Here is a 27,024-nt window from a genome sequence, read left to right as displayed (position 1 = left end):
CGTTCGTTGCTATCGAACATACCCTCGAGAAAATTCCCGAATTCTTCCTTTTTCTTCGCTTTTAATTGTTTCTTAGGGTTTAAAACCCTGCCATAAACTACAGAGTGCACATGACAACCCTTTGAAAATTATGATCAAGTTTCCAAAAATATTTATTAAGGTAGGACCATATTTAATTTCTGTGTAGGTATTAGTTTCTTTACTTAAAGAACCCGGTACAAAACATAGTACACTACGGAGTATGAGTTAAACCCAAACCCATCCAAGCCCGTTAGATTTTAGGATAAAATATAAATTTCTCGTACACTCTTTTACAAATTACAATCTTTACAAGAATAAATTCTTGACCTCACTAAAAACACACTCGATTAACTATGTTGTATACTTTGTGATAATCTTCTGCATGTTACATAACCATGTATTTACCATACACGCTCCTCATTCAACCTTTTATTTAGCCTTAGATGAGATAGAGTAATAGACTGGTGAAAAACAAACAAACATGTAGAGCTACAAGTTATTTTTCTTGAGTTCATATAATTGGTCAATAGTACTCTCTAATAGTATCCATTGTTCATCCATTAAATGTGAGTTACTCTTACAGTACAACAGGACCATATTTAGTTTCTGTGAATATAATTGAGTTACAAATTATGAACAAGCACAAATTTTCCAAAAAATGTGATGCTGTGAAAGTCATCAGATAATGGCGTTTCGACAACTTTTATTCTTCTCAATTGCTTTATTTTCATTTTTAACAAGTACTGCATCAATAGATACCTTAGCTGTAGGTCAAGAAATCAGAGACAACGAGACAATTGTTTCAGCTGGTGAAATGTACGAAATGGGCGTTTTTAGCCCCGGTAACTCCAAGTATCGATACGTGGGGATATGGTTCAAGAAAGTATCTCCACAGACAGTCGTATGGGTCGCTAACAGAGAGACTCCACTTACGAGTACTTTTGGTGTGTTTAGAGTCAATAGCAACGGAACATTGCTGATTCTTAACGGTAATAATAACACCTTAATTTGGTCGTCAAACTATTCGTTATCTGTTAGTAATGTTAATATTGTGGCCAAACTTCTGGATTCGGGAAACTTTATCGTGAAAGATAACAGTAGTAGCAGTGATGAAGATTTCATTTGGCAAAGTTTTGATTACCCAGGTGACACGTTGCTAGCCGGAATGAAATTCGGGAAGGACTTGGTTACAGGGAGAGATTGGCCGTTGACATCTTCAAAGAGTCTCGAAGATCCATCTCCGGGACTATACGAATCCCGGGTGGATACGAATGGATATCCGCAATATTTTCATAGGCGAGGTACTGTTATAGAAAGCAGGTTTGGTCCATGGAATGGTGTTAGATTTAGTGGTTTTCCGAGTAAGCTGAATTCTTTGTACACATATGACTTTGTTTTCAATCAGAAAGAGGTATATGTTAAATACAATGTTATTAACAGCTCCTTTATAACAAGGTTATATATAACTCCAGAAGGAAACGTAATTCGTTTGAACTGGATTAATCCGACCGAAGGTTGGGTTACATATTTTTCCACAGTGCTTGATATGTGTACCAAATATGGACTCTGTGGTACATTTGGAAGCTGTAACGCATACAGCTCCCCTGCGTGCACTTGTATGTATGGGTTCGTACCAAGACAACCAGATGAATGGAAGGCGGCTAGTTGGTCAGGCGGTTGTCGACGTAGAAAACCGTTAACGTGTGGGAATGAGGACGGCTTTCGAAGACTGTCGGGTGTGAAACTGCCGGATACTCGGCGTTCATGGTACAGTGTGACCATGAGCCTTGTAGAATGTGAAGAGGCGTGCAAGAGGAATTGTTCATGTACAGCTTATGCAAATTTGGATATGAGAAGAGGTGGAAGTGGATGTTTGCAATGGTTTGGTGATCTGATGGATATTAGAGAAGACGCAGAAAATCAAGATATTTTCATAAAAATGGCAAAATCTGAATTATCAGGTACTTATAGTTTGGATGGTAAATATATTAAATTATTGAATATATTGATGAAAAGTACCAAATTTACTGTAAATTAGATAGGCTTCACTGTCTCAGTAAGGATATCTTCATCTTATGATTGATGTTATATGCTTTCAGCCATGAAATCTGGATTTTACAAGGTAAAAGTAATCAAAGTGGTCCTACCAACGATAAGTGGAATGGTTCTGGTAGGCCTAGCTCTGGCAGTGTATGCTTGGAAGAAGAAACGGGCTCGTGCACATAGACCCGGTAATTGTTACTATGTTCTATTTTATCAGAAAGAGCAACTGTGACTGTGAAACGGTCTGGTGCACCATTATTTAGTATTTTGATATATCCCATTTCAGGTAATCTGTTGAATTCTATATCGGAAGATCATACTGGTGGGGTCAGGAGTAAAGATGCCGAGTTGCCATTTTTCAGCTTTTCGGAAATATCTAAGTTGACAAATAACTTCTCGATCGACAATAAACTTGGACAAGGTGGCTTTGGTCCAGTTTACAAGGTAACACATTAGTCATGGTTGCAAACGGCAGTTTTGGTGGCCGTTTCGGCGGTTTGGTGACTAGCCTTCCCAATTTGAATAAAAACGTTTAATTAGTCAAGGAACGGTCACAAGTCGACTTTTTGTCTGGCCTTGTTTAGGTATAAACGAAAATTCCAAACCTATTTGAAATCAGCTGGAAAACACACCAACTTACATAGTATCCCTTAAAGATAAATTAGTAAATTGATAAATAAATACACCATAAGACATTGTAAAAAACTTAAATATTATTTAAAAAACACCACATCATCTTATTTGTGAATCATTTATTTTTATAATATCTATATTTATAAGATTTATGCTTGGAATATTTATATATAAAAGTCAACGTTGGTCAACGTCCGGCTCGACTGACTCGACCTTTCAGGGTCCTGATCGACTCCTTTCCGTCTCGCGTCCTTTTCAACCTTGACATTAGTGCACATGTCTTATATAACATACCATATTTTTTTCTAAAATTTACAAAATATAAAATTTTAAGTACAAAATTGTTGGCACTGATGTTCTCTTTCTAATGTTTAGGGTGTAATGGACAATGGACGAGAGATAGCTGTGAAGCGACTATCAGACCATTCTTCACAAGGGTTTGACGAGTTTAAGAACGAGGTTAGATGTATTCATAAACTTCAACATCGAAACCTTGTCAAGATTTTGGGATTCTGTGATCAAAAAAATGAAGTCATGTTGATTTATGAATACATGCCTAACAGAAGTCTAGATACAATATTATTTGGTAAGACAATAAGATTATTTTGTTAACGAAGGTTTTCCTCATGCAATATAATTTGGTGGGCAAAATTCCTTGCAGACGAGGCCAAAAGTTCAGTCCTTGATTGGAGTCACCGATTCTGCATCATCAATACTCCCATCTTCGTATAATTCATAGAGATTTAAAAGCTGCCAATATTTTGTTGGACAATGACATGAACCCAAAGATATCAGATTTTGGGCTTGCTAGAATATTTGAAGGATGTGAGACGGGGGCGAATACAAAGAATGTGGTTGGAACTTAGTAAGAATCTAAATTTCATATTTGATCCTCATGTGGACAATTAAAATATCATACTTTTTAAATCTATCAAATTTCTTTATAGTGGTTACATCCCTCCGGAGTATGCTCTTCATGGGGTTTTCTCTATAAAATCAGACGTGTTTAGCTTCGGCGTATTGGTGCTGGAAATAATAAGTGGGAAGAAAAATCAACTAATTTTCTCTCAACAACATACTGACAACCTTCTTGGACATGTATGTTCAGTGCAATTTTTTTTATTTTTGTTATTTATTTATCTTTTGTATATGACTGATATGTAACAGATCATTGGATAAATGAGTAACATGTATATAGTTAAATAGTACTTTACAGTTTATTCTATCTGATATATATGTCAGGCGTGGAGGCTCTTTAAAGATGACAAGAGTCTTCAACTGGTTGCTGCATCGTCATGCGACTCGTGCATCAACTCTGAGGTACTTCGGTCAATACACATTGGTCTGTTATGTGTGCAAAATCACGCAGAAGATAGGCCAACAATGTCATCGGTGGTACTTATGTTGGGTAATGATGGCTTGTTGCCTCAACCTAAACCACCTGCATTTTTCACTGAAGCTGATCTCGACCCGCGTACATCCTCCACCACTACCACAATTTCTGCCAACGATATGACTGTGTCATTAACAGGTCGATAGAACGACTTCTTATCTCTATTAACATCTTACTCGAGCATATTTTTGGGTTACCTTGTCTTAGATGTTGCTTTAAGTTTAAGTTGTCGTATGTATTAGCTTTAAGGCGAAGATGAACCCCAAGAACAACGATGTATAAGTTTTGTAATCTTGAATAATTCTTTGAATGCTTACTTTTAATCTTTTGATGATGTAGAAAGAGAGGTCATTCAGACAATGTGAATCATACTATTAACCGATTAATTGTTCAAAACCAACAAACATATGTAATTTATCTACTTGCAAATTGTCATTACAAATCAATAAAAGATGTTTTTCAAAATGTGATTCTAACATATAATACACATTAACGGATCCTAGTTGAAACAAGAAATTATAAAATACAGTTAAAAATGAACACTAACAAGGAAGAATATAATATACTATCAAGAGTCATCCCATGATATCCTGGTAATTGGGGTAACGATATCCTCACAAAAATGTATTAGTTCCAAACCTTACTAGCAGCCTATATTGGGGTGGTCTAGGAAAGAGGCAAAAATGGTCATGGGATAACACGGTGAGGTCACGTACAACCGCGCAAAAATACTAACCCCCGAACAATGAAAAAACTTATCCGTTTACTCGGATTCTATGCTATCGGGCATTCAAAAGTGTTATAGTGATTTCATTAACAGAACCCAAAGTGGGTCCGGATGAAATAGATGTGAGTATAGGCATTTCCTCTTCGGTGAAAAATGCAGGTGGATTAGGTGTAGGTAGAGCGTTCTCATTTCCTAACATGAGAACAACTGATGACATAGTTGGCCTATCTTCTGCAAGATGCTGCACACATAATAAACCAATATGTATAGATCGTAATACTTGAGACTCGACGCACGAGAGTCTTACAGACGAGCTCACGAGTTCAAGTGACCTTCCTTCTTTGTACAGTCTCCATGCCTATGTAATCAAAAACAAACAATCATAAACAAGAACGTGTACGTGTTTGCTATATAAATGAACCCAAAACTTACATGTCCAATAAGTGTATCGTTGTGTTCTTCCTGAGAGAACCCTCGGTTTTTCTTCCCGCTCACAATTTCGAGCACCAAAACTCCAAAACTATAGACGTCTGACTTTACAGAGAAAAGCCCGTGCACTGCGTACTCTGGAGGAATGTAACCGCTACAAAGAAGTTTAATATGAGCATTTTGAATGAAAAAATAACAAATTCTAATAAACCAAAGGGTTTATGGTCTAGCGGTATTAAGGGAACTCATCAACTTGTGAGTTCGAGTCCCGTAAAAAAAAGGGTGTGTCTGTGTGTTTTGCTTTCCACGAAAAAAAAAAAAAAAAAAAAAAAACTTTTACAAATTCTTACTATGTTCCAACTACTCGGTTAGTATTAACTTCGCTCTCGTATCCGCTAAATCTTCTAGCAAGGCCAAAGTCTGATATCTTCGGGTTCAAGTCCTTATCCAACAGAATATTGCTAGCTTTTAGATCTCTATGGATGATTCGTAAACGTGAATCATGATGCAAATAAAGAAGCCCACGAGCGATCCCATGTATAATACGATATCGACGAGCCCAATCAAGCATTGGACTTTCTAATGTATCTGTTCAAACATTAGTTACTAAATTAACTGCAATACAATAGATTTTACTACTAGCATATATGAGGATTAAAGCTTGTGTATCGAACCGAATATAAACGAGTCCAAGCTTTTGTTCACCATGTATTCATAAATCAGCATTCGTTCGTTTCCTTGAATGCAGTATCCTAGAAGCTTCACAAGATTCCGATGCTGAAGTTTAGCAATGAGCTTAACTTCATTCTTGAACTCATCAAGCCCTTGTGTTGAAGTTTTCGACAACCGTTTCACAGCTATTTCTAGACCATCTTCCAATACACCCTGAAGACGATTCAGGTTACAAATAATTGGTTAACATTAAGGTGTGTTTGATAAAATGGTTTTGATTGAACTTAGTTCTAAACGACAATACACTCAGATTGTTGAATGAGCATCGTTTGTCATTCAGATGCCACTAACAAACGCACTGAAAACTTAATGGTTCAGCATTCAGCGTTGAACTATTCAATTAAGAGGCCATCAAACGCACCCTACATTATATTTAATCCTCATACTTTTTATATAATTATACAGGTTGGGTTCTTGGAAATCTCCAAAGGAGACCAAGGTTCAATCCTCACTACCTCCACTTTGGGGGCTTGCCTTTCAAAAAAAAAAAAAGTTTACCTTATAAACTGGACCAAATCCACCTTCACCAAGCTTATTATTGGGAGAAAAGTTGTTTGTAGATTTCGCAATGACAGAAAGGCTAAAAGACGACAACTCTGTATCGTCCTTATGACTCTCATTGGCGTAGTTCTCATCGCGACCTTGCCCTGGACCTACAAATTTCGACAGAGTTACTGTCTTTACTTGACTCTAGTACTAAACTAAACAAAGGAACTAATTCGGGTCACCTAAATCCGGTCTGTGCGCTTTCTTTTTCTTTTTCCTTACCACATACATTGCTAAAATCAAACATACAAGGACCAAACCGAGCGAAATCGTCACACCTATTATGATCGTTTGCTTCTTCTTCGTCTTTTTTGATCCATTTCCCGAAGACGTCGGACCTTTATTCCAAATTATTTGACAATAATTGTTATATTCTTGTTTTACACAAAATAAAACATGAACTTTTTATAAGATGTAAGCCTTACTTGTTAATTCAGAAGCTGGCATTCTTATGTAAAATTCTTGATTTTCGTCATACAACCGAATATCCATTAGATCACCGAACCATAACAAGCATCCAGTTCCACCGTTTCTAACATCTAAACTAGCATACGCATTACAAGTGCAGTTTTTCTTACAAGCCGATTCACATTCGCCAAGTGTCATGCTCTGATTGTACCACGAAACATTCGTGTCAGGAAACTTTATCCCCGAAACATTACGAAAACCATCCCCTGTCCCGCAAGCTAACGGTTTTATCCGCTGACAGCCACTTGTCCAATCTGAAATCCGCCAATCTTCAGGGCGTCGTGGTTCAAACCCGTCCAAACAACTACAAGGCGGGGCGTTGTAAATATTACAAACTCCATTCGGACCACAAATCCCGTAACGCGCACAATTATCAATCGTTGCAGTCGAAAAGTAATTCCAACTTTGCGTGCGATTGATCCAGTTCAAGTACCGAATATTACCATCCGGGAACAAATACATTCTTGAAACAAGTGAATTATTCACAAGATCATATCTATAATATATCTCATTATCATTAAACACAAACTGGTGTGTAAATATTGCATTTAACCCTAAATTAGGCATGCCATTGAAAGTAACCCCATCCCATGGACCAAACCTTGACTGTCGATCCAAATCCCGCGTTTCAAACAATTGTGGATATCCGTTTTTATCGACCCGTAAAACATACGAACCTGCAGATGGGTCAATATCGCTCTTCCATGACGTCAGGTGTATATCTTTACCCGTTTTTAAATCCAACCCAATTTTCATCCCTGATAAAAGTGTATCTCCAGGATAATCAAAACTCTGCCATATAATATTACCTCCTTGATTCCGTACAACGAGGTTCCCGGTATCCAAAAGTTGCGCTACGAGACCGTTATTCGTAACAGATACCGTTAAATTCGTTGACCAAATTACAGTTTTAGTACTGTTACTGCTTAAAATCTCTAATCCGCTTTGACCAACTCTTAAGATACCGGAATTATTAGTCAATGGAGTTTCGGTATTAGCGACCCAAACTGCAGTGCAAGTTGATATCTTGTTGTACCATATTCCGACGTATCGATTTTTTGAAGTGCCGGGACTAAAGAATCCCAATTTGAAATTTTCGCCAGATGACAAAATGGTTTCACCATCTTTGATGATTTGGTTTACTGATATGGTGTCTACTGCTAAACAAGTAATCAAGATTGAAATTAGAACACAAAAATATAAGGGCAATAAAGTATGTTTATTCATGATGAATATGAACATATGATCAGGATTATTTGAATTGAATTGTATGACATAAATAAAATATGGACCAATAACAGCAAACCTTTTACTGACTTAGGAAATTAGTTTGTGCGAAATTCAAAGATGATGGCCCACTTAGCGCAATATTTTGCAATATTTTGTACTCCTAACACGCAAGTTGACCAATATTTTCAAAGCCATCGAATTTCTTAAACGAGAATAGCTTTAAATAGCGACATACATTTTAGTTTGATCCTATCATATAATGATAAAAACTTGGGTCCCATTGCTGAAAAAACTACCAAAATGCACGATCATGGTGGACTACGTGCATGGTATGTGACTGTGTGGCCTTAATTTCATTTCCCAACTAATGAAATCATTTCCCAAGTAATGAAATATACAGTATCATGTTTAAGTTCTCAATACATAATTGTGAAAAAAAATAATTTGCTAAATACGTCTGTTGCCTCGAAATAACCTACATAATTGGTCAAAACACAACTTATATATCTATAGTTTCTATTATATTGCTAAAATGATAATGTCATTATTAGGCTAATTCCTTTATTAAGAAAAAATTAAAAAGAAAAAGAAAAAGAAAAAAATATAAGCATGGTGGGTGATGTCATTAATCTAAATAATTTTGAATTAAAATTAAATAGTATTAATTAATTATTATTATTAAATTTTATTAATAATTATTTTAATTATTAAAATTAAATAATTTTAAATTATTTTAATTAATTATTTAGAATTTAGTACGAGAAGATATAAAAGTTAGCAAAAGGAACAAATTCTACATTTATATTTTAATTTACATTTTAAAAATAAAATGATATCCAATATTATCTCTTATGATTGGATGTGAATTGTTAAATATGCATTTTAGGTGTTTGATGAAATGTTCATCTGACAAGTTTCTTAGTCGGACTATGTGGTTTCACAGGTCATTAAACTAAATAACTTTAGCATTTACGTTCACTTAGTACATATCATTAAACTGTTTCGTTTAAACAAACCCGTAGCTCCACGGGTCATTTCACTAGTTTATCATATATCTGTAATTCTGTAAATGACAAAGAAATTTATAAAAGTCTAACGTTATATCATAGAGTGTTAAATATTAACTAACTTTATTATATATATATATATATATATATATATATATATATATATATATATATATATATATATATAGGGGCAGGATCAATGGGGAAGTAACCAATCGGGGGGAAGCAATTTTTTTTTTCTTCGTTTTTTTGATTTTTTTTTCCGGCATCAAGATCACACGAAAATATGAACAATTAGAAGAGACACTTCGTGATGAATGTTATTATTTAGGCTGGAAAACGATCGACAAAAATAACATTCAAGATAATATTGTTCGTGAAGAATATGAACGTTTTTTTTCTTCCATGTTTTGTGAAGTAAAATTTAGCCCGATTTAGAGTTTAGGGTTTAGGGTTTGGTGTTTGGTGTGTTTTGGGTTTATTCCATAAACCCAAAACACCAAACCCTAAACCCTAAACTCTAAACCGTTCGTGTTAAAAACTCAATCTAAATCCTAAATCTAAACCCTAAACCCTAAAGTTCTAAACTCTAATACCTAAACCCTATAAACCCTAATATCTAAACCCCAATAGCTAAAACCTCAAAATACGCTCGAAAAACACGATAATTGTTATATATTATTTCTCCGAGCGTTTTCCCGCCAAAATAAAAACATTTATCACAAAGTGTCTCTACTAAATTCATATTTTCATCTCATCTATAATGTTCGTGAACAAAGTTTTTTCAAAAAACGAAAAAAAAAAGTTTTTGCTTCCCCCCGCTTCCCCCCGAATGGTTACTTCCCTCTTGATCCTATCACTATATATATATATATATATATATATATATATATATATATATATATATATATATATATATATATATATATATATATATATATATAGTGGTAGGATCAAGAGGGAAGTAACCATTCGGGGGGAAGCAAAAATTTTTTTTTTTTTTTTCGTTTTTTGAAAAAACTTTGTTCACGAACATTATAGATGAGATGAAAATATGAACATTTAGTAGAGACACTTTGTGATAAATGTTTTTATTTTGGCGGGAAAACGCTCGAAGAAGTAATATATAACAATTATCGTGTTTTTCGAGCGTATTTTGAAGTTTTGGCTATTGGGGTTTAGATATTAGGGTTTAGATATTAGGGTTTATAGGGTTTAGATATTAGGGTTTAGAACTTTAGGGTTTAGGGTTTAGATTTAGGGTTTAGATTTAGGATTTAGATTGAGTTTTTAACACGAACGGTTTAGAGTTTAGGGTTTAGGGTTTGGTGTTTTGGGTTTATGGAATAAACCCAAAACACCAAACCCTAAACCCTAAACCCTAAACCCTAAACTCTAAATCGGGCTAAATTTTACTTCACAAAACATGAAAAAAAAACGTTCATATTCTTCACGAACAATATTATCTTGAATGTTATTTTTGTCGATATTTTTCCCGCCTAAATAATAACATTCATCACCAAATGTCTCTTCTAAATGTTCATATTTTCATGTGATCTTGATGCCAGAAAAAAAAAATTCAAAAAAAAAAAGAAATTTTTTTATTTTTTTTGCTTCCCCCCGATTGGTTACTTCCCCATTGATCCTGCCCCTATATATATATATATATATATATATATATATATATATATATATATATATATATATATATATATATATATATATATATATATATATATATATATTGATAGGATCAAGAGGGAAGTAACCAATCGGGGGAAGTGGGGGGAAGCAAAATCTTTTTTTTTTCGTTTTTTGAAAGAACTTTGTTCACGAACATTATAGATTGGTTGAAAATATGAACATTTAATAAAGACACTTTGTGATAAATGTTTTTATTTTGGCGGAAAAACGCTCGAAGAACTAATATATAACAATTATCGTGTTTTTCGAACGTATGTTGATGTTTTAGATATTAGGGTTTAGATATTAGGGTTTATAGGGTTTAGATATTAGGGTTTAGAAATTTAGGGTTTAGGGTTTAAATTTAGGATTTAGATTGAGTTTTTAACACGAACGGTTTAGAGTTTAGGGTTTAGGGTTTGGTGTTTTGGGTTTATGGAATAAACCCTACACCCTAAACCCTAAGCTCTAAATCGGGCTAAATTTTACTTCACAAAACATGAAAAAAAGGTTAACATTCTTCACGAACAATATTATCTTGAATGTTATTTTTATCGATCGTTTTCCCGCCTAAATAATAACATTCATCACGAAGTGTCTTTTTTAAATGTTCATATTTTCATGTGATCTTGATGTTTGAAAAAAAAATTCCAAAAAAAAAAAAAAAAAATTTTTTTTTTGCTTCCCCCCGCTTTCCCCCGATTGGTTACTTCCCCATTGATCCTGCCCTTATATATATAAGGGATCAAATGAGAACTTTTTTTTTGTGAGAACCCTGAGAACTCAAAAATACACTGAAATTCGAGCAAAAATGGAAAATTCGAGCAAAAAACTCCATATTCGAGCAAAAAATAGGACACGGACGAGCAAAATAAAGGACACGGACGAGCAAAAAACATGATAGTCGAGCAAAAATGGAGAAAGTCGAAAAAAAAAAATAAGGACGAACAAAAATTTGATATTCGAACAAAAGGAGCCATTATTTAACTACGCAACTTAAGAACTAGGTTTCACATTTTACGTTATATATTAAAATTAAATAAATAAATAGTTAAGTTAATAGTCATGGTATATTGGTATGGTACTTAATTAGAAGATAAAGTTAATTTGGTCTTTGAGGACTTTTAACAAACAGGTTGTGTGCAGTGCGTAAAGCTAGAAAGGAATGCACCGAATCAATTATGAAACAACACATATGACTGAAAGAAACAGAAGAATACCTCAAATGTTCTTATGTGATATTAAGCTTTTTTTTTTTTATCATCAAACGGAACCAGTAACTCAGTACGAACTGTTAAACGGTAGAGAGTATTATTATTTGATGATCACCAATGTAAGTACACAAAGCAATATAAAGACTATAACCCTACAAATGATAAGTGGGCTGAGCCCAATACAAAAGGGACATGGGCTAACAAGGGTCCATATAAATATCTAGTCTAACATCCCCCCGCAGTTGGAGCGGGAGTGCTGCGGACGCTCAAACTGGATCGAAAGTCATCAAACAATGCATACGAGAGACCTTTAGTGAAGATGTCCGCAAACTGATATCTCGAAGGCACATGTAGAACACGGACCTGTCCCTGAGCAACCAAATCTCTAACGAAGTGAATGTCAATCTCGATGTGTTTAGTTCGCTGATGTTGAACTGGATTGGATGAGAGATAGACGGAGCTGACGTTGTCGCAGTAGACGAGTGTAGCTGAAGTAAGAGGACAATGCAGCTCACGAAGAAGGTTACGTATCCAGCATGTCTCTGCAACGGTGTTGGCCACACCACGGTACTCGGCCTCAGCACTAGATCGAGAAGGTGTGAGTTGTCGTTTAGACGACCATGATAGCAAGTTGTTTCCAAGGAACACACAATAACCAGATGTAGAGTGTCTGGTGGTGGGGCAGCCAGCCCAATCAGCGTCAAAGTAGGCAACCAAAGTGGTGGGTGATGATGCGTACAACTGTAAACCAAGATTTGTAGTACCCTGAATATATCGTAAGATCCGCTTGAGAGCGTGAAGGTGTTGCTCTCGTGGATCGTGCATGAAGAGACAAATCTGTTGAACAGCATAAGTGATGTCAGGCCGAGTGAAGGTCAGATACTATAATGCACCTGCAAGGCTACGTTATAAAGTCGGGTCCTTCACGGGAGGACCGTGAGTAGTGAGTTTAGCCCCTGGTTCGACCGGGGTCCTACATGGGTGACATGTGGCCATATCAGCACGCTCAAGAATCTCTGTGGCGTACTGTTTCTGAGACATAAATAATCCAGCGGTGGTGCGAGTGGCGGAGATACCCAAAAAATAGTTCAGTGGCCCTAAATCAGTCATGTCAAATTCTCTGTGCAGAGAGGCGATAATCTGCTGAAGCAAACTTGTGGAAGATGCAGTCAAGATAATGTCATCAACATAGAGGAGCAAGTAAGCGGTGTCAGAGCCATGGCGATAGATAAATAAAGATGTGTCACAACGGCTATGATGAAAGCCAATCCGCTGAGCATACCCTGCAAATCGCTGAAACCAAGCTCGAGGTGCTTGTTTGAGGCCATAAAAAGATTTCTGCAAAAGACATACATGATCAGGGTATCTAGGATCCCGAAAATCTGGAGGCTGGTGCATATAGACAGTCTCAGATAACTGGCCGTGAAGAAAGGCATTCTTAACATCCAGCTGATGAACATGCCATTGTCGAGAAACTGCCAGGCTGAGAACAGTCCTTATCGTAGCCGATTTAACAACCGGACTGAAAGTCTCATCACAATCAATGGCAACCTGCTGGCTGCGACCGTTGGCTACGAGTCGAGCCTTATACCTGCTCAAATTACCATATGCATTAAATGTAACATCCCGCATTTTTCCGTTAAATTATTTTAACGCCCGTCTTTTTCTTTTTAAATAATACCCTTCGTATCTAGATTCGTATCCTTTGTTATGTAACATTTTAAATATTCTCGTTGTTGGAAGATAACGTCTCCCGTACTCTCGTGTAATTTAAAATAATTCGTTTGGTTAATTCACGCACCCGCACCCGAACTAGAGGGACCATTTTTGCCAAGTGATCAAAGGTGTGACTAGGTCAACTAGTCTGTAACATCCCGCATTTTTCCGTTAAATTATTTTAACGCCCGTCTTTTTCTTTTAAATAATACCCTTCGTATCTAGATTCGTATCCTCTGTTATGTAACATTTTAAATATTCTCGTTATCGGATTTTAACGCCTCCCGCACTCCCGTGTAATTCAAAATACTCGTTTGGTCAATTCCCGCACCCGCACCCGAACTTGAGGGACTAGTTTCGCCAAGGGAGTAAAGATGTGACTAGCTTTTGACTAGTCAACACCCACCTCCCTTATCCTTTTCATTTTCATTTTCATTTTCTTTCACTACTTTCCCTTTTTCTCTCAATTCATCAAAAAGCAATTCATCATCCATAATCAATCGATCAAGCTTCGGGCCAAACGAATTACATATTTGAACTCCTCGTGATCTCCTCTTCGATTCCATACCGATCTCATCAAATTTGGGTAACTTTCTAAAATCACTAATTTTATGTGTTCTTGAGATTTTTTGAATTATAAAGTTGTTAATTAGTGTCTATGGCTCATTGTGATGTCGTGTATGTAATTTGTATGCTCGATTCGTTGTTTTTGGTGTAACTAGTTCAATATGAAAATTACTTGCTAAATCCTTGATTTTGGATGATCAAATGTTGTTAGATTGTTAAAGTTCATGTTTTAAAAGTGTTACTAGCATCATTAGCTTCATGTTGATATATAGATTGATCAAAGAAACTTCAAAAACGTGATTATTGATTTTGGTGTTGCTTGACTAGGGTTTGCTAGTTCTTGAAATGAATTTTTGGATGCTTGAATGCCATGGAATGTTAATTGTTAGTGATTAGTTGTAATGTATGCTTCATTACCTTCAAAACGGCATATCATATGTGTAAATTGGATTCCCGGAACTTAAAATGCATATTGATGAACTTGAGGCTTTGAAATGAGCGTTTATTGATCACATGACGAGAATTCGATTGTTGTAAATGATGTTTTTGTTTGAGGATTTGTGTTTAGTTGTGTTCCTTGTCAAAAGAGCTTTCCAACGGTATAAGATACGTCTTCTAATTGTTTGCGGTTTGCGTTTTGCGTTTGTTTGAAGTTTTGACCAAGACTTGAACCTTGAAAACGACCTGACACCAGACCATGTGTTATGTCGCGGCGCGACACCCCTTGCCGCGGCGCGACATTTGCCTTGTCCAGATTCTGTCCAACTTTGCCATTTTATCAAAAATATTTGCCATGTTCTAGACCTCCAATTCACATGCAACTTGTTTTAACATGCTTATATATGAATAACTAGCATAGAAAATTGGTCCGAGACCCGACCCGAACGTGTTGACTTTTTCGTTGACTTTGACCAAGTTTGACTTTTAGTCAAACTTAACCAAACTTTTATGCAATCTTCCTAACATGCTTTTATACTTGTATCTTGCATGAAACTTGACAATTTGCTTCACATGCTACATAATCGAGTCGTGTCGAGCCATATGACTAATTGAACAACTTTGACCCTTCGTGACTATCGTTATTGATACAACCTTTGTTTAGGTCGAGACTAGCGTTGTCCTTTGCGCACATTACTTGTTGAAGTACCTATTTACACTTGCAATCAAAGGTGAGATCATAGTCCCACTTTTACTCTTTTTGAACTTACATTTGGGATGAGAAAACATAAACATTTCTTTACTAAGTGAACACAAGTACAGGAAAACAAACATTCTACATACGAGTTTAGAACAAAATCCTCAATTCGATTATCATTAGTTACACTTGCCGGGTGTAAGCGAGAACTTATGTTGTATGGATCCATATGGGTTTGACAAACCCTCATTCAAACGGTTCGCTACCGTTTACGAATGAAATATATTTTCGAGAAACAGTGTATGTTCTAGCACTAAGTGATGGGGTTCAATGGAAGGAAATGTTAAGCATTGATAATTGGGTGCTCGTGAAACAAACTTTTGGAATGTATTACTATTATTTCATTGATGCAAATCTTGTGGTTCACTTGTACTTACTTACTTAAACCTATGATTTCACCAACGTTTTCGTTGACAGATTTCTATGTTTTTCTCAGGTCTTGCACGATATGTGAAACATGCTTCCGCTTACTATATGATACTTGCATTGGATGTCGAGTATACATGCATTTCATGGAGCGTCTTTTGACTTTACTTTAAACCGTGTCGCCTAGATTTCAATCGTACTTATAACGTTGTAACTTAACTTTTGGTTGAACAATTCTTGTAAACTTTGAAACAATCTTTATTTTGAAATGAAGGCGACATATTTTGGTCAAACGTTATCTTAAAGACTTATAATCAGGTAATGGGACCCACGTAGCCGACGCCGTCACTTGACGATTTGTCGGGGTCGCTACAGTTGGTATCAGAGCCTTGGTTGTAGGGATTTAGAGTTCATTTGTGTCCACCCCGAGTCATAGGGTACATAGGTGAATCTAGACTACAACCGGCATATAGACTGAAGTAGGAATTACTTGACTATTTGTGCATTTATACTCGAACTCTTCTATCATATCTGACTTGTATTCGATCTTGATCTTACGTTGATAAATTTTGTTGATGCGCCACCTTGACTTTATGAAGTAATGTTAAATGCACATGAGAATCAGGGTAATATAATTTCCGGGATTATATTACGGTGATTCACATGGACGTTCCGACATTATGACATAAAGAATTTAAGGCGAGTCAAGGAAAATTTTTCTCTCTATCCTTATTCCATACTCTGGTTAGTATTGTTGAAAATACTAACCAACGATATTCTTGTGTCATGAAGGAACAATGGCTCACCAAGGTCAACACAATACTCCTCTCGAAACTCTGGAACAAACTCTTCAACGAATGATAACCACCGCCGTGGGTACGGCCGTGGGTACGGCCGTGGCCGATCACTTTTCTAACAACAACAATCATGGATCCGGTAATTCAAGCGAAGGTTGCTCCTACAAGAACTTCATGAAATACAACCCTCCCACTTTCGATGGAACCGGAGGACCGGTTACTCTCACCCGATGGTTTGAACAAATGGAGACCGTTTTTAACACAAGCGGTTGTCGAGACCAAGATAAGGTCAAGTTTTCCACTCTCACTTTCACCGGCATTGCTCTCTCGTGGTGGAACAAGTACGTACAATCAGTGGGTATCGATGAAGCCCACACACTCTCATGGACCAAATTAAGAGAAAGAATGATCACCGAATATTTTCTGCGCGACGAGACTCGAAGGCTCGAACAGGGTCTAAGGAATTTAAAAACGGTCGGGAATGACCTCGAGGCTTATAATCAACGGTTTACCGAACTAGTCTCAATGTGTCCGAATCTCATGACTCCCGAATCACTAAGAGTCGAACTTTACATGGATGGCCTCCCCAAGAGCATTCAACACGGGGTAATGACATCCCAACCCACAAACCTACAAGAGGCTTTAACAATGGCCCGCCAAACTTTAAAAACGGTGAATGAAATGGAGGCATCGACACCAATGATCGAGAACCAATCGAGCGGCAATAAAAGAACATGGGAAGCCTCTCAATCAAGCAACCACAACAATAACAACATCTTCAAGAAGCCTTTCACCCTCGGCGGCAAGAAAGGGTATGCCGGAAACTTACCTTCTTGTGACAAGTGTCGCAAACATCATTTGGGTGACTGTGGTAAACCATTTTGCTTCAGGTGTCAAAGAAGTGGCCATGTGGCCCATATTTGTAAAAGTGCCGCCCCCGTCGCTAAAAAGGGACCCAACACACAAAAGTCGGTCACTTGCTACGCATGTGGCCAACCGGGTCATTTTAGGAATGAATGCCCAAATAAGAAAATCAACCCCAACGCGCGCCGTTGAACTTTCAACATCGACACCTAGGATGCCCGAGACGACAATGGACTAGTCACGGGTACGTTCTTCACAACAAACTGTATATTTCATACTTATTCGATTCGGTTACCGTTAGACGTTTTATAACAAAGGATTTTGACTCGTGCTCTTTACACTCCACCTCTTCCCCTAGATACTACTTAGACGATTTAAGTGACCAACGGAAAACATGGTGTATCTGTAAATTTTATCGGAGGATATGCGTTAAGAAATTGGACTCGACACCTATAGAACTAAGGAACTCAAAACCTATTCTTTAAGGAGAAATTGTTGCCCTACATTTATGTAGAGATCATTGTGAACTAAGTAATTTTCGGTTGAAAACCGATACCCTCTTCCTTGTATCCATAACCTCATGATTATTGCATGAATCCCGTGTGCGTCCTAAATCGACCTCCGTTCCGGTTAGGGGAGACGATGTCTCCTAAGCCATCTTCCGAACTCACAACGTTAGTTGTAAATCTCTCTTAGTACCATTCGATTTATTTAGGACTCTGTCCGTATTCATGAACCTCCTAAACCACGTATGCAAACTTATCTAGACAAATCTGTTATCGTATTTATAGATGACATCTTGACTCATTCAAGTAAAGAAGGAAAACGAACAACATCACCATCTTACGCTCGAACTTTTGAGAAAAGAGCAACTCTATACCAAATTCTCCGAGTGAGAATTTCTGTTGAACGAAGTCCAAATTTTCTAAACCATGATGTGAATGGTCTAGGCATTTCAATCAATCTCGAAATCAAGCCACATGTAATCAGGAAACTCCCCCGACTCAGACTTGTATTCGTAAAATCTTAGATCTCGCCGGTTATTACCAAAGATTCATTTCTGCCTTTTCTCGTGTTACACGACTTTTAACCTCGTTAACTCACTGAGGGAAAAATTTAAACCCCCCCCCATGTCCGAACCTTGAGCGTGGTACTTCACACCAACATTTCTAGTTAAAATCGTATAGCACCAGATGGAACTCAATTATGAAAATATTTCTACATGAACGCCGGAAGGCATGCTCTCTCGACTCAAAATCAGTGTAACTGAAATTCGTTATTTTGCGCGAAAAATTCTAATACTAAATTGTGGATCCGATCAATTTTCTCGTCATCACATACCACGCTACATATCTCTGTTATTTCACCGTTACCGTATGATATTACTGGAACTTAAGATAACACACGATCCAATGATACTTCACTCTTCTTTGACTTAATGTCATTGTGTTTCTAATAATCGGCCAACTATTATTCAACCCCGAACTAAACAACTACGTGTACGATCTCGTTTCTCTTTCAGACTTCAACTTTTGACAACTAGAGGCACGATATGGCAACCTCGAGATGTAAGCTCATCCTATTCTAAGTCCTCATTTCACTCCTATCTTTATCGCTCACATTTCCGTTTAAGGAAACTCCTTGTAACATTTCTCCATGGATAGAGAAACTCCTCATATTACATTAGTATTCGCCACGAGGGTGAATAGTCCTAACGAACATTTTTTCGAACCCTAACTGACTTGTTCAAACATATCTTAAGAGATTCTATTCCAACACGGTGTATCCTTGTCAATTATCCCGTATCGAAATACTCGTTTCACTTCTAGTTTTACAAGAAACCTTGGAGACCCGCTTAGACATGAGTACCGCGTACCACCCACAAACCGATGAACCAAGCAAACGAACGATTTACGACTTGAAAAGACATGTCACGAACTCGTATTGTCACCTTTAGTAGATCACTCTTACAACAGTAGTTACCACTCGTGTGTTCGCACGCACTTTCCGAAACCCCATATGACTGCTAATGTCATACCTCTGTTCATTCAATCAAAGCAAATCACCGAATCTGAACTCCATCAAGAAACAACAGTTGAGATCTTTCAAGTCCGAGAAGGGCTCGAGACAACCCATGGTCGCCAGAAGAGTTATACCAAACTTAGATGAAAACCTCACAAATCCCAGTGTGTAGCCGCATAATGTTGAGAAACCGCACCTTGGAAAGGTGTAATCCATTTTGGGGAAATCGAGAAAGGCTAGCCGCAATATTGAACCTTGTGAAACCTTGGGGCGTATTGGAACCGCTTTCCACCGTTTAGAACTTCCGACTCAATTAAGTATCCGTTCACCCTACATTTCGTGTAACAAACTTAGAAACGTGTCCTGCAGAACAGGAGCGTGCAATCCTGTTAGATACATCAACTATCGATGACAAACTTCTCTTCATAGGAAAACCAGTTAAAACCAGGGAATCGTAAAACCAAACCTTAGTACAACGTGGAACCCTAACTATCCAATTTCATGAGGACACTCAACGACGTACCTTCACTTATTCATAGCATTGACAACTCCGGTCTCGAGTGAGAGGCATCGATTATTACTTCCAACTAAATTTCGGGACGAAATTTCTTTTGAGGTGTGGATAATGTAACATCCCGCATTTTTCCGTTAAATTATTTTAACGCCCGTCTTTTTCTTTTAAATAATACCCTTCGTATCTAGATTCGTATCCTCTGTTATGTAACATTTTAAATATTCTCGTTATCGGATTTTAACGCCTCCCGCACTCCCGTGTAATTCAAAATACTCGTTTGGTCAATTCCCGCACCCGCACCCGAACTTGAGGGACTAGTTTCGCCAAGGGAGTAAAGATGTGACTAGCTTTTGACTAGTCAACACCCACCTCCCTTATCCTTTTCATTTTCATTTTCATTTTCTTTCACTACTTTCCCTTTTTCTCTCAATTCATCAAAAAGCAATTCATCATCCATAATCAATCGATCAAGCTTCGGGCCAAACGAATTACATATTTGAACTCCTCGTGATCTCCTCTTCGATTCCATACCGATCTCATCAAATTTGGGTAACTTTCTAAAATCACTAATTTTATGTGTTCTTGAGATTTTTTGAATTATAAAGTTGTTAATTAGTGTCTATGGCTCATTGTGATGTCGTGTATGTAATTTGTATGCTCGATTCGTTATTTTTGGTGTAACTAGTTCAATATGAAAATTACTTGCTAAATCCTTGATTTTGGATGATCAAATGTTGTTAGATTGTTAAAGTTCATGTTTTAAAAGTGTTACTAGCATCATTAGCTTCATGTTGATATATAGATTGATCAAAGAAACTTCAAAAACGTGATTATTGATTTTGGTGTTGCTTGACTAGGGTTTGCTAGTTCTTGAAATGAATTTTTGGATGCTTGAATGCCATGGAATGTTAATTGTTAGTGATTAGTTGTAATGTATGCTTCATTACCTTCAAAACGGCATATCATATGTGTAAATTGGATTCCCGGAACTTAAAATGCATATTGATGAACTTGAGGCTTTGAAATGAGCGTTTATTGATCACATGACGAGAATTCGATTGTTGTAAATGATGTTTTTGTTTGAGGATTTGTGTTTAGTTGTGTTCCTTGTCAAAAGAGCTTTCCAACGGTATAAGATACGTCTTCTAATTGTTTGCGGTTTGCGTTTTGCGTTTGTTTGAAGTTTTGACCAAGACTTGAACCTTGAAAACGACCTGACACCAGACCATGTGTTATGTCGCGGCGCGACACCCCTTGCCGCGGCGCGACATTTGCCTTGTCCAGATTCTGTCCAACTTTGCCATTTTATCAAAAATGTTTGCCATGTTCTAGACCTCCAATTCACATGCAACTTGTTTTAACATGCTTATATATGAATAACTAGCATAGAAAATTGGTCCGAGACCCGACCCGAACGTGTTGACTTTTTCGTTGACTTTGACCAAGTTTGACTTTTAGTCAAACTTAACCAAACTTTTATGCAATCTTCCTAACATGCTTTTATACTTGTATCTTGCATGAAACTTGACAATTTGCTTCACATGCTACATAATCGAGTCGTGTCGAGCCATATGACTAATTGAACAACTTTGACCCTTCGTGACTATCGTTATTGATACAACCTTTGTTTAGGTCGAGACTAGCGTTGTCCTTTGCGCACATTACTTGTTGAAGTACCTATTTACACTTGCAATCAAAGGTGAGATCATAGTCCCACTTTTACTCTTTTTGAACTTACATTTGGGATGAGAAAACATAAACATTTCTTTACTAAGTGAACACAAGTACAGGAAAACAAACATTCTACATACGAGTTTAGAACAAAATCCTCAATTCGATTATCATTAGTTACACTTGCCGGGTGTAAGCGAGAACTTATGTTGTATGGATCCATATGGGTTTGACAAACCCTCATTCAAACGGTTCGCTACCGTTTACGAATGAAATATATTTTCGAGAAACAGTGTATGTTCTAGCACTAAGTGATGGGGTTCAATGGAAGGAAATGTTAAGCATTGATAATTGGGTGCTCGTGAAACAAACTTTTGGAATGTATTACTATTATTTCATTGATGCAAATCTTGTGGTTCACTTGTACTTACTTACTTAAACCTATGATTTCACCAACGTTTTCGTTGACAGATTTCTATGTTTTTCTCAGGTCTTGCACGATATGTGAAACATGCTTCCGCTTACTATATGATACTTGCATTGGATGTCGAGTATACATGCATTTCATGGAGCGTCTTTTGACTTTACTTTAAACCGTGTCGCCTAGATTTCAATCGTACTTATAACGTTGTAACTTAACTTTTGGTTGAACAATTCTTGTAAACTTTGAAACAATCTTTATTTTGAAATGAAGGCGACATATTTTGGTCAAACGTTATCTTAAAGACTTATAATCAGGTAATGGGACCCAAGTAGCCGACGCCGTCACTTGACGATTTGTCGGGGTCGCTACATAGTCAACACCCTTTCTCATCCATTCATTCATTTCCATTTTCCTTTAACACTTTCAACTTTTCTTTCAATCTTCATCATCAAGATTCATCATCCATTCATGATCTAGCAAGCTTCAATCAAAACAAAATACATATTTGGAATCCTCTCTTCATCCTCTTCAATTTGATACCAACTTCATCTCTTTTGGGTAACTTTCTAAAATCACTAATTTTATGTGTTCTTGAGATTTTTGAGTTATAAAGTTGTTAATTAGTGTCTATGGCTCATTGTGATGTCGTGTATGTAATTTGTATGCTCGATTCGTTGTTTTTGGTGTAACTAGTTCAATATGAAAATTACTTGCTAAATCCTTGATTTTGGATGATCAAATGTTGTTAGATTGTTAAAGTGCATGTTTTAAAAGTGTTACTAGTATCATTAGTTTCGTTTTGATGTATAGGTTGATTAAGGAAACTCCAAAAACATGATTATTGATTTTGTGATGCTTGATTAGGGTTTGCTAGTTCTTGAGATGAATTTTTGGATGCTTGAATGCCATGGAATGTTAATTGTTAGTGTTTTGTTGCAATGTGTGTTTGATTACCTTCGAAACGGCATAACATACATGTAAGTTGGTTGCCCGAATCATAAAATGCGTTTTTGGAACTTAAACTTTGATTATGAGTATTTAATTGCGGTTTTTGGTTGTTTAAAGTGAAAGTTTGATTGATGATATGTGTTTAGTTGCATTCCTCGTCAAAAATACCTTTCCAACGATGTATAATAGGCGTTATAAGCGTTTGCGGGTCAAGTGTTGTGTTAGAATAGGTTTTGGCTCGTGTACACTTTTGAAAAACAGAAAATGCCTGCACAGAGGGTGGCGCGGCGCGCCCCTTCCCCGCGCGGCGCGCAATCTGGCCTGGCCAGATTCTGCCCACTTTGTCCCTTTTCACGTAAAATGTTTGACTAGCTATCGACCTCCGGTTCACATGAAACTTGTTTTAATATACTTGTATATGAATATTTAGCATAGAAAAATAGTCCGGGACCCGACCCGAACATGTTGACTTTTTCGTTGACTTTGACCAAGTTTGACTTTTTGTCAAACTTAACCAATTAATTATGCAATCTTTCTAACATGATTCTATACTTGTATCTTGCATGAAACTTGACAATTTGACTCACATGCTTCATAATCGAGTCGTAACGAGCCATAGGACTAATTGAACATCTTTGACCGTTTGTGTTTACCGTTATTGATATAACCTATATGTTTAGGTCAAGACTAGCGTTGTCTTTGCACGCATTTACTTGTTGAAGTACTTTTATAACTCTCGCTCTCAAGGTGAGATCATGGTCCCACTTTTTACTCTTTTGAACTTACTTTTGGGATGAGAAAACATAAACATTTCTTTTGAACTAAGTGAACACAAGAACGGGAAAACAAACATTCTACATACGAGTTTAGAACAAAAATCCTCAATCCGATTATCATTAGTTACATCAGATGGTGTAAGCGAGAACTTATGTTATATGGCCATATGGGTTTGACAGCCCTCATCCTTGACGGTTCGCTACCGTCTACGGATGAAATATATTTTCGGAAACAGTGTAGTTCTAGCACTAATTTATGGGGTATTCAACGGACGGAATGTTAAGCTTTGATAATTGGGTGCTCGTGAATATTAACTTTTAGAATGTATTACTATTATTTCAACTTGCAAATCTTGTGGTTCGGCTTACTTTATTTTTACTCACTACTTACTTAAACCTATGATTTCACCAACGTTTTCGTTGACAGATTTCTATGTTTTTCTCAGGTCTTGCACGATATGTGAAACATGCTTCCGCTTACTATTTGATACTTGCATCCGATGTCGAGTATACATGCATTTCATGGAGCGTCCTTTGTCTTTACTTTAAACCGTGTCGCCTAGATTTCAAGCGTACTTATATCGTTGTAACTCAACTTTTGGTTGAACAATTCTTGTAAACTTTGAAACAATCTGTATTTTGAAATGAAGGCGACATATTTTGGTCAAACGTTATCTTAAAGACTTATAATCAGGTAATGGGACCCACGTAGCCGACGCCGTCACTTGACGATTTGTCGGGGTCGCTACAAGTGGTATCAGAGCCATGGTTGTAGGGATTTAGAGTTCATTTGTGTCCACCCCGAGTCATAGGGTACATAGGTGAATCTAGACTACAACCGGCATATAGACTGAAGTAGGAATTACTTGACTATTTGTGCATTTATACTCGAACTCTTCTATCATATCTGACTCGTATTCGATCTTGATCTTACGTTGATAAATTTTGTTGATGCGCCACCTTGACTTTATGAAGTAATGTTAAATGCACATGAGAATCAGGGTAATATAATTTCCGGGATTATATTACGGTGATTCACACGGACGTTCCGACATTATGACATAAAAGAATTTAAGGCGAGTCAAGGAAAATTTTCTCTCTATCCTTATTCCATACTGCGGTTAGTATTGTTGAAAATACTAACCAACGATATTCTTGTGTCATGAAGGAACAATGGCTCACCAAGGTCAACACAACACTCCTCTCGAAACTCTTGAACAAGCTCTTCAACGAATGATAACCACCGCCGTGGGTACGGCCGTGGCCGATCACTTTTCTAACAACAACAATCATGGAGCCGGTAATTCAAGCGAAGGTTGCTCCTACAAGAACTTCATGAAGTACAACCCTCCCACTTTCGGTGGAACCGGAGGACCGGTTACTCTCACCCGATGGTTTGAACAAATGGAGACCGTTTTTAACACAAGCGGCTGTCGAGACCAAGATAAGGTCAAGTTTTCCACCCTCACTTTCACCGGCATTGCTCTCTCGTGGTGGAACAAGTACGTACAATCAGTGGGTATCGATGAAGCCCTTACACTCTCTTGGGCCGAATTAAGAGAAAGAATGATCACCGAATACTTCCCGCGCGACGAGACTCGAAGGCTCGAGCAAGGGCTAAGGAATTTGAAAACGGTCGGGAATGACCTCGGAGCTTATAATCAACGGTTTACCGAACTAGTCTCAATGTGTCCGAATCTCATGACTCCCGAATCACTAAGAGTCGAACTTTACATGGATGGCCTCCCTAAGAGCATTCAACACGGGGTAATGGCATCCCAACCCACTAACCTACAAGAGGCTTTAGCAAAGGCCCACCAAACTTTAGAAACGGTAACTGAAATGGAAGCACCGGCACCAATGATCGAGAACCAATCGAGCGGCAATAAAAGAACATGGGAAGCCTCTCAATCAAGCAACCACAACAATAACAACAACCCCGCCAAGAAGCCTTTCACCTCCAACGACAAGAAAGGCTATGCCGGAAAACTACCTTTTTGTAACGAATGCCACAAGCATCACTTTGAAGGATGTGGCAGGTTTCGCCACCGGCGCCAAGGAAGTGGTCACATCGCCAAACATTGTGGAAGTGCCACCCCCGTCACTCGGAAGGGACCCAACACACAAAAGTCGGTCACTTGTTACGCATGTGGCCAAACGGGTCATTTTAGGAATGAATGCCCAAATAAGAAAATCAACCCCAACGCGCGCCGTTGAACTTTCAACTTCAACACTTAGGATGCCCGAGACGACGATGGACTAGTCACGGGTACGTTTCTTCACAACAAACCATATATTTCATACTTATTCGATTCGGTTACCGCTAGACGTATTACAACCGAGGCTTTGACTTGTACTCTTTATATTCCACCTTTTTTTTTTTTTCCCCTAGATACTACTTAGGCAATTTAAGCGACCAATGGATAAATATTGTGAGCCTATAAATTTTATTGGAGGATATACGTTAAGAATTTTGACTTGACACCTATAGAACTAGGGAGCTCGAAACCTATTTGTTAAGGAGAAATTATTCCCCTACAAATATGTATAGAATATTGTGAACTAAGTAATTTTCGGTTGGAAACCGATACCCTCTTCCTCGTATCCACAATTGGGGGTTAAGGGAGACGATGTCTCCTAAGCCATTTTCCGAACTCGCAACGTTAGTTGTAAATCTCTCTTAGTACCATTCGATTTATTTAGGACTCTGTCCGTATTCATGAACCTCCTAAACCACGTATGCAAACTTACCTAGACAAATCTGTTATCGTATTTATAGATGACATCTTAACTCATTCAAGTAAAGAAGGAAAACGAACAACATCACCATCTTAGTCTCGAACTTTTGAGAAAAGAGCAACTCTATACCAAATTCTCCGAGTGAGAATTTCTGTTGAACGAAGTCTAGACCATGATGTTAATGGTCGAGGCACTACAATCAATCTCGAAATCAAGCCACATGTAATCAGGAAACTCTCCCAACTCAAACTTGTATTCGTAAAATCTTAGATCTCGCCTGTTATTACCGAAGATTCATT

The 27,024-nt window shown here is 37.4% G+C and overlaps 1 protein-coding gene and 1 pseudogene across 2 annotated transcripts; one reads left to right on the top strand and one right to left on the bottom strand.

Annotated features, from left to right (window-relative positions):
• The first annotated feature begins 575 nt into the window (after positions 1–575).
• Positions 576–4,387, top strand: LOC139861703 (G-type lectin S-receptor-like serine/threonine-protein kinase At4g27290; annotated as a pseudogene).
• Positions 4,388–4,421: 34 nt separating this feature from the next.
• On the bottom strand, positions 4,422–8,252 carry LOC139861397 (G-type lectin S-receptor-like serine/threonine-protein kinase At4g27290). Of its 2 annotated transcripts, none has more exons than XM_071849778.1 (7): positions 6,950–8,252; positions 6,707–6,862; positions 6,477–6,631; positions 5,921–6,131; positions 5,597–5,834; positions 5,250–5,400; positions 4,422–5,175 (listed from the first exon to the last, which is right to left on the bottom strand). In XM_071849778.1, the coding sequence occupies exons 1-7, from the start codon at positions 8,232–8,234 to the stop codon at positions 4,870–4,872; spliced, it is 2,502 nt and encodes an 833-aa protein (XP_071705879.1). In that variant the 5' UTR covers positions 8,235–8,252; the 3' UTR covers positions 4,422–4,869. The 2 variants fall into 2 exon arrangements, with proteins under 2 accessions (XP_071705879.1, XP_071705880.1); XM_071849779.1 differs by having other exon boundaries at positions 6,803–6,862.
• Positions 8,253–27,024: the final 18,772 nt, after the last annotated feature.

This window comes from Rutidosis leptorrhynchoides, chromosome 8 (genome assembly GCF_046630445.1).
Source record: "Rutidosis leptorrhynchoides isolate AG116_Rl617_1_P2 chromosome 8, CSIRO_AGI_Rlap_v1, whole genome shotgun sequence".
In the NCBI taxonomy this organism is placed as follows: domain Eukaryota; kingdom Viridiplantae; phylum Streptophyta; class Magnoliopsida; order Asterales; family Asteraceae; genus Rutidosis; species Rutidosis leptorrhynchoides.
Note: the sequence above shows the minus strand (reverse complement) of the source record. Positions and strands in the feature narration are given on the sequence as shown.

Excerpts from the sequence above, each read along its gene's own strand:
- LOC139861397 (XM_071849778.1), bottom strand. The coding sequence starts at position 8,234 with ATGTTCATATTCATCATGAATAAACATACTTTATTGCCCTTATATTTT. Across the intron at positions 6,863-6,949 it reads GCCAGCTTCTGAATTAACAA|GTCCGACGTCTTCGGGAAAT; the intron begins GTAAGGCTTACA and ends TTTGGAATAAAG. Across the intron at positions 6,132-6,476 it reads GATTTGGTCCAGTTTATAAG|GGTGTATTGGAAGATGGTCT; the intron begins GTAAACTTTTTT and ends AATCGTCTTCAG.